Raw genomic sequence first — 9,111 nt, forward strand, 5'->3', positions numbered from 1 at the left:
GCATGAAACGTTTATTTTGCATTCAAACAATATTACTTTTGAAACGATGTATTTGTAACGACCCATGAGTCACGTATTATTATTGCTTGCTATTCATAGAAGCATACTTTTGGTTGTTAAACATTTGACGTTGGTTAAGACGTCACCTATATTCATGAATGCAAACTTATTTTGAAACCGCATATAGTATTTGACTTTGTAATGATCCTGTTGTTGATGATTCGTACACGATGATTTTGTACGGGGCATCACAACTTTTTATTGTTATTATACTCCTCTCGTTCCACTATAAGTGCTCACATTTGATTTTCAAAGTCTTTCAATGTTAACTTTAACCGTAAATATCTTTATTTGTGTTATATAATATTTGATAAAATTTATATAAATGAACTAGGTTTTAAACGTGATTTTATTTATATAATTTTAACAAAATAATATATAACACAAATAGAAATATTTACTGTTAAAGTTAACAAATAACGACTTTAAAAGTCAAATGTAATCACTTATAGTGGGACGAATGGCGTAGTTAATAGAGACTGATGTATACATTTTGATTGGTTAGATGTCTATAATAAAATTAAACAAAAATTCACTAACATCATATATGCATATATTTACTCCATTACTATTTCTAGCTCTTTCGGAATGCGACGTGGCATACTCGAAAGACTTAAAAATGCATGAGAAAAAAGGTCGGATTAACCCCGAAAAAGTGACTTAAAAGTGGATTTTATCTATAGTTTCAGCATATGTTCGACCAAAAATTTTCCATACCCAATAGTGAAATCCTACAAATAAAGCAAGCAACCACAGTATTCAAACTCAAAACTCTTGATGTCGGAGCCCGACCACTTGGTATGTAAAATTGTAAGAAATGGTAATATATGACTAACTTTTAAGTATAAGATCCTTTAATTTAATACTAATATGCTAATATGCTTTTCTTTTTTCTTTTTTTTTTTTACGCTAAAATCACGATTGAATATTTAAATTAAAGGATCTTTTCATCAATAGATGAAAGGCCCCCAAACCAATACACACAAATACAATGGAAGGGCTCAAAAGAAACTATCTAGACCAACCTAAATACACTAACTTTAACCGAGAGAACGAATTACAAAACATGCACAAAAACAAACATGCACAAAGACAAACATGCACCCCACGAATAAGAAACAAACTATAACAACACATACAAAACAATTAACCTGCTTTAGAAGGACGTTTTTTATTTTCTTTGGTCCAGTCAAGAAGTCATCCCGTAAACTTTGTTGATATGAACTCCTTTTCCTTTCCTAGATTAAAAATGTACGCATCAACATTGGACGAGCTACCATTGATTATAGAAACCGGAACACAAGGGGGGATCAATCCTTGGTCCGCCAAATTTTGAAAAAAAAAACCTTCGCGATTGTCGACCGAAGTATCCACTTCATTATCATCCCAAATCACAAACGAACAACTATCCTTCCTCGACTTTGACTTACCATTTTTAACCCGGGATCACGATGGTCGAACACTATCACTAACCCCATTCAACGTGACAGATTGCACACTGGGCCCAACATCTACACGTTCCAAACAATAACATGGGATGGAATTAATTCAGGAGGAGTTGAAACCAAAACAGGGTCCAATGGCATTATTCACCAAACCAACAGATGGTACATTATGAATATTACTCTCGGCCAATAGCCCAATACATGCTGGGATCTCGTAGCTTCATTAACATCAACAGTATCGAAGCGTATCTCGTTATCACAAACGTCTTTCTCCGCAGCTTATGCCATATCTTCTTCTACATCTAGCCATTGATCGGTCTCCGCCACAATGACATTATTAACGCCATTGACATATAATGCGTCATTAACCATCTTAACATGATGATCAAAGTAAGGATGCCCCCTTCATAATGATTCGGTTAGAAATAGCTAAGAGATCAATGTGGAAAGCATCGAATAACACACAATCCAAATCTAAAGCCGATTAAGCTCGTTCACCCAAACATTACACCCCGAGAATTCATCGTCTTCTAGATCCACTTCAACCGCATGGACATATTTCATTCTAAATGTTTTAATGAAAGCAAATAAAGAGCAAACATTACCAAGAGTGCAAGACAATTTAGCGACCTTTAGAACCTAACCGAAACGGCTAGCAACCTTGGTTGGACTCTCGGCGGATGAGTGCGAAACCGGAACTCATTTAATTTCCATCCACACAAAACGAAATTAACTATGAGTCAGCTCCTTAAACCGGGACACGAGAACGAAATTATAGGAATCAAGTATTCTGTTAAAACCACCCTTTTATCAAAATGGACCACTCCAACTGCTCCACCATGTTACACGATTTCATTCAAACTGATTTTACATCTTAATTTAAATTAAAAAAGACCAAAACATGAACAATGAATACCTTAATGGCAAACTCTCATTATTAGGTTGCATCTATCCTGGAACCAGTAGCTAAGGATTTGGAGGTGGCCTTCTTCCTCTCAGACAGCGTGAACACTTTACATAAACGAATTTGCCATTAATCTCGGCCTGCAATCGCTACTAATGTACGCAGTAATATACTTACTAACTTAACACAAGAAACTGATGACCACTATAAACCATACCCCTACCATGTGGAGCCAGCTTCTTGTATCGTTTTACTTGGCTAGCCTATATCCCTTTTATTCAATCTGTCGTTTTGGTAAAATAATTGTAATGTAGAGTGTGCCCCATTGCCAATCGAACATGTATAACTTCACCAAAATTGCCTATAAAAATAACCAAATAAACAAGCATCATTAGGCGATAATTTAATCTCCACATCATGTATAAAGAACGAAGTGAGAACTGTGAAATCTGTTCGCTATACCTTCATAAACAGATGTAAATTCATGTAATGCAAACAATATGTGCAATTGGAAAAAGTAGAGAACAAAGCGAAAAAACAGATGTTATTACAAAAAAAGACACTAATTCAGAAAGTATAATATCAAATAAGCGAAAAGAATCAGTGGTATCCAAGGCTAATAACCTCAAAACAAATTCACAAATGGTCTAAAAATTGAAAAAACTACTCGTATATCAAATACTAAGTGAAACAAATCAGTTATTGGAATCCATATCAAAGGATAGCAACCTAAACTGATACTCGACTCCAAATCTTTCATGTTTATACATGTAAGTTTATATGATGTCTACAGTCAGAAGTCAAGATTTTTAAAAGAAAATAAGTAGGAAAAAAGAAAAGATATAAGATATTAAAGAACTGAACAAGAAGCCTAAACTGAAATCTGCAAATCAAAATTGATAAGCACAATGTCACAATTTACAAGAAATAGAAAGCACGCCACTTTGCAATGTAATCATATTCAACGTCCATATTACTTTCTCACTGAAACTGACATTCACTTGTTACCTACATCAATTCGTAACAATGATCAAATCACCCATCAATCACACAACTAAAACTTACATTCACTTGTTATTCTACACGGCCAAAAATGAAGGATATTCTTAGTTGTTTTATCAAATTATCTCATTTAATATAAATTTCTAACTTCTAATCACCATAAATCAAGTTAAGCTTGTATGCATGAGTTTCAAAATCAATCAAATCACTTTTGCATGTGTTATAACACAATATCAGATAATAACATTGTGTAATAAATAGTACAAAGGTCAAGTAAATTACCAATAGGACGCTCTGCAACATGATTATTGCCATCTAACACATTCTTTTCAGCTGGTTCAACATCTTTGTTAGCACCAACATAATCTGTTAAGGAGTTGGTACTTGCAAGTTCATCAAGAAAAACCACATATCAACTAGTAAAAGATCATGTTTCTTGATCCTTACTAAACCATGTTTGGTAAACACCATATGCGCTGTTAAAATCACTCACTTTGAAATACTTTTTTATTAGTATTTGAAAAGGTACATGATCAACTACTACTAAACTAAAATTTTCAAGCATTTCAATATATAAAATTCTCTCTGCCTCCTTTATTTTTCCTCTCAAACAATAACCTCTAATCAACTCTGTATACGTTATAACATCTGGTTTATAACCTCGTTTTTTCATATCTTCATAAACTTCATCTGCAGAATAAAGGTGTCCATATTTTGATTCTGCACCCACCAACAAATTGTAAGTAACTGTATCAGGTAAAGGACCACCTGCGACAAGCATCTCCTTCATTAACGAACGAGCTTCATCAATTTCTCCACCTTTTATAAACATGTGAATCAAAGAATTATAAGTAAAAACGTTTGGCGAAACACCATTTATCATCATTTGATCCCGAATATATAACGCTTTTCTCTTGTCTCCTTGTTTACCATATCTATCAATAATTAGATTCCAAGTGACGGGTCTAGGAACCATTGACTTTTCTAACATACGATTAAGTAACCCGTGAGCCATATCTACATCACCAATCATACATAACCCTTGAACGAGTGTTGCATACGAGACCCGATCGGGATCAACACCCATTCTTGACATAACCGTATAGAGATATAAAGCTTCATCAATACGCCTCAATTTACAAAGCCTGTTTATGAGAATGTTGTAAGTAAACCTATCCGGAAGCAAACCGGTTTTGAACATTTTATTTACAAACTTATATGCAACAATCACATCCCCATTCAAACATGATCCATGAATAAAAACATTATAAGCAACAACATCTACTTGTTTTGCACATATTTCTCCCCAAATCGTGAGACCCAAAGATGCATCCCCGTTTTTTAAGTAACTGTCCATTATTGTAGTCGAGGCTACAAGATTCTTTTTACTATTTTCATCTGTTAATTTCATAAGAAGTGATCTAGCTTCCGTTATTCGGCCTTTCTTGCAGTAATGATGAATTATAATATTAGAAGTGACCATATTTTCTTTACCATCTACAATCATGCTTGAAACAAGATCGCGAGCTTTATATATATCATTAATAGTACAATAACCCTTTAATAAAATATTGTAGGTAGCGGAATTTGGAGATGGGCCCCGTGAAGACATTTCTCTTACAAGCCACTCGGCCTTTTCTAACTCGCCAACCTTACACAGCCCATTAATAAGGTAATTATGTGTAACAACATCTGGAATAACACCTTTAACCATCGTTTTGTTACGTAGCCACCAGGCTACTCCTAATTTACCTTGTAAACTCAAATTCTTAATTGTATCTACATGTTGAGTGTAACTACGTGACTTCAAAGAGTAGTTATAATCGTCTATATTTGTCCACGATATGCTTTCCCTAAAAAATTCATAAGTGTATTGGCAAATAAGTCACATTTTAGACTTTAACGCAATCAACAATTTACACAAATAACAGGCTATTTAGTCGTGAGGGAATGATTACCTGACGAGTTTCAATGTGTCCAACGTGGAATTAAGGATAGAATCCAACGCACTGAAGACCACTACCTCGGGATGATGATCGTTCGTAATCATCTTCGGACGAAGAATCATGTTGTGTTTTCTGTTGATATTTACTTCCGATAACATCTTGACAATTGTGCTCATTGTCCCTCCAAATCCTCCTACCTACAAGCACATATATGTGATATATGATGATGTGTATACTGTTTGCTTGATTATTGAGAGTATGAATGCAAGAGCTAATCTTAAAAAGGACCTAATAAATGTATCAGATTCTCTATGACTACATCTAACCTCCCCCATACTCCACTTTAGTGGAATTGGGTATTGTTGTTGTTGTTGTTGTTGTTGTTGTTGTTGTATTCTCTATGACTATACATACATATAGATACAGGGATTAGTACGTGTAAAACAATCAATTAGAAAGAATGAAAGTGTGACACCTGGCAACAGGTGCATCAGTGTGAATCAAGAACAATAATGCTAACTAAATTTCACATCTAAGTTTAAATGTTAAACACTAAAACCTATATCATTTTGATATAAGTAGTTCATATTCTGTTACCTGATTCCATTCCACCACTGATTTACTTCAGATTGAGTGTAACACAATTTGAACAGAATATAAAATAATACAAAAACTGGATTATATGTAAAGGAACTGACGAAAATAAATGCATTCATTCATACCAATCACCGATCTCAAGGTGGTGTCAGACGCGAGTAAGCCGCCACTGATAAAAGAGGAGGTAAGGCAGCGGCCGCCACTACGTCGGCGAAAGCGGCGGTGATTGGGATGAACGGTAGTTCAAGTTCAAGTACTGATAATTTATCAAGCGGATTGGGGATTGTTATTTCTGACCGTACGAATACTGGGTTGCTGCGTTCTCATATCTTTTCTAGGAGTATCAGGGCAAGACAATTTTAAAAAACATAATTGGATGTTCAAGTCATTGTTAAATTTGGGGATCGAATCAACTGATTTAATTGATGCATTTGCTTATTTGATTTGTTACAATACGGTAAATAAATGTAGTAGTAGTTTTTTTGACTATTTATTTACAAGTCTTAATAGGGTTTTTTTTTTTTTTTTAAAAGGCAACCAAACTTTTTATTGATTATGAACATGGTACACTCGAGCCGCCTTTGAGTGAAAGGTTATAAAACTAAAAGACACGAAAAAAGCTTATCACAACTATACATCTGATATCGAAACAAAAGATAACGAAAAAAGACTCGAAAATAAACGAAATCAACGTAATAGTATACTATCCGTCTATCCCTTATCATCGAAGTTTCTTGGTTCAGACATCCAATTCAGCCACTCGATATCGCTTCTCTTCGCTCGATTCACTATCCACTCGTAGCTTTTGATTTGGATCTATTGAAATGCTATTGACCCTGTCCATCTAGACTTACGAAATAGTGTATTATTTCTATTTTGCCAAATCGTATATGCACTTACCCAAACACATGCTTGCAAAGACTATTGTTTGAACCCATATTACCATTTACTTCCCGAGCTTTCAAGAAGTCCCTCACCGATATTTGCGTTTGTTTTTGCTTTCCCCACCATCGATAAAGTCTCTTCCATATGTCTTTTGCAAAGGAGCAATGTAACAATGTATGAGCTAAGGTTTCGATGTCATCATTACATATCAGACATCTCGTTAATATCTAGAGTTTTTAGATTTTAATTTTTCTTTTTCGAAAATCATTGAATTTAAAATTAAATAAATAACTAAAATATAATTGCTACAATTGTGTAGTGAAAAAACTTACGATTTTTGTTATATCTATTTACATAAATCATATTACAATCCAATTTATGTTTTGTATGATGCATGTATGTTTTATGTATGTTTGTGTGTATGTATGTATGTATGTATGTATGTATGTATGTATGTATGTATGTATGTATGTATGTATGTATGCATTTATGTATGTATGTATGTATGTATGTATGTATGTATGTATGTACGTACCTACGTATGTAGGCATGCATATGTATATTTATGTATGTATGTATGTAAGTTTATGTATATTTATGTATGTTTATGTATGTATATGTACCTTCATGTATGATTATATATGTTTATATATGTATATCGTTCCTTTCTAACATTTGTCTGGAGCTCCGTATAACACACTCTGGTACGTGTCATTTTTTTAGGTTTTTATTATTCGCTAGAGGTCCTTGATATCGTTCAAAAAGTCACGTTTTTACCTCCGATATTAAGCTCAAAAGTAATAAAGTTCCAAACTTTATCAAAGAATTAAGCATTTATCTGCTTTATTTTGTAGATCTAGTAATTAAAGAGGCAATGCAAGAATCGAAGAAAACGGACTTAATACAAAGAATCTGGAGCAAAAACGGTGAAAGTTAAGTTAAGGCCTCGGAAACAAAGTTACGAATCCGAAAACAGCATGGACGATCTGGAATCTCAGCCACACAGACACTCCACACGAGCTGCAATCTAGAACACGCGGGCTGCCATCCAAGCTACACGAGCTACCATGACTTCCAGTATACGGGTGGAACACACGGGCAACCACTTTACACGGGTTATATACCCTGCCTGCCCATTTCACACGCCCTCCATACACGGGTTGCCAGTCTGGAAATTCCTATATAAAAGGCCTTGTTTCATCATTTGTAACACACACCACAACACAACAAAAATATCCAATTTAGAATAATCTTTTATTTAAGTAGCTAGTTAGTAGTTTAGTTACTATTCCGGAGGATATTCCCGAGTCCCTGCAATCAAGGACGGGCGTCTGTAACTCTGTAAGCTACACCTTTTTGGGTTTTAATTGTAGTGACCCGAACTTTTCCATGTTTATATATATTAAATGAAATTGTTATTTACATGATTAAGTGTTTCCAACATGTTAAGCAATCAAACTTGTGAAGACTTGATTAATTGAAATAGGTTTCATATAGACAATTGACCACCCAAGTTGACCGGTAATTCACGAACGTTAAAACTTGTAAAAACTATATGATGACATATATATGGTTATATATATAGTTAACATGATATTATGATAAGTAAATATATCATTAAGTATATTAACAATGAACTACATATGTAAAAACAAGACTACTAACTTAATGATTTTGAAACGAGACATATATGTAACGATTATCGTTGTAACGACATTTAATGTATATATATCATATTAAGAGATATTCTTACATCATAATATCATGATAATATAATAATTTAAAATCTCTTTTGATATTATAAACATTGGGTTAACAACATTTAACAAGATCGTTAACCTAAAGGTTTCAAAACAACACTTACCTGTAACGACTAACGATGACTTAACGACTCAGTTAAAATGTATATACATGTAGTGTTTTAATATGTATTCATACAATTTTGAAAGACTTCAAGACACTTATTAAAATACTTCTACTTAATAAAAATGCTTACAATTACATCCCCGTTCAGTTTCATCAACAATTCTACTCGTATGCACCCGTATTCGTACTCGTACAATACACAGCTTTTAGATGTATGTACTATTGGTATATACACTCCAATTATCAGCTCTTAGCAGCTCATGTGAGTTACCTAACATATGTGGGAACCATTATTTGGCAACTAGCATGAAATATCTCATAAAATTACAAAAATATGAGTAATCATTCATGACTTATTTACATGAAAACAAAATTACATATCCTTTATATCTAATCCATACACCAA

At 33.7% G+C, this 9,111-nt stretch overlaps 1 protein-coding gene across 1 annotated transcript; it reads right to left on the reverse strand.

The window, feature by feature from the left end:
• Positions 1–1,784: 1,784 nt before the first annotated feature.
• LOC139854595 (uncharacterized) lies at positions 1,785–6,983 on the reverse strand. Its single transcript, XM_071843892.1, has 6 exons — positions 6,898–6,983; positions 5,955–5,979; positions 5,370–5,554; positions 3,859–5,264; positions 3,657–3,777; positions 1,785–1,908 (listed from the first exon to the last, which is right to left on the reverse strand). Exons 1-6 carry the CDS (start codon positions 6,981–6,983, stop codon positions 1,785–1,787), a joined length of 1,947 nt encoding a protein of 648 aa, XP_071699993.1.
• Positions 6,984–9,111: the final 2,128 nt, after the last annotated feature.

Source organism: Rutidosis leptorrhynchoides, chromosome 6 (genome assembly GCF_046630445.1).
Source record: "Rutidosis leptorrhynchoides isolate AG116_Rl617_1_P2 chromosome 6, CSIRO_AGI_Rlap_v1, whole genome shotgun sequence".
Lineage (NCBI taxonomy): Eukaryota > Viridiplantae > Streptophyta > Magnoliopsida > Asterales > Asteraceae > Rutidosis > Rutidosis leptorrhynchoides.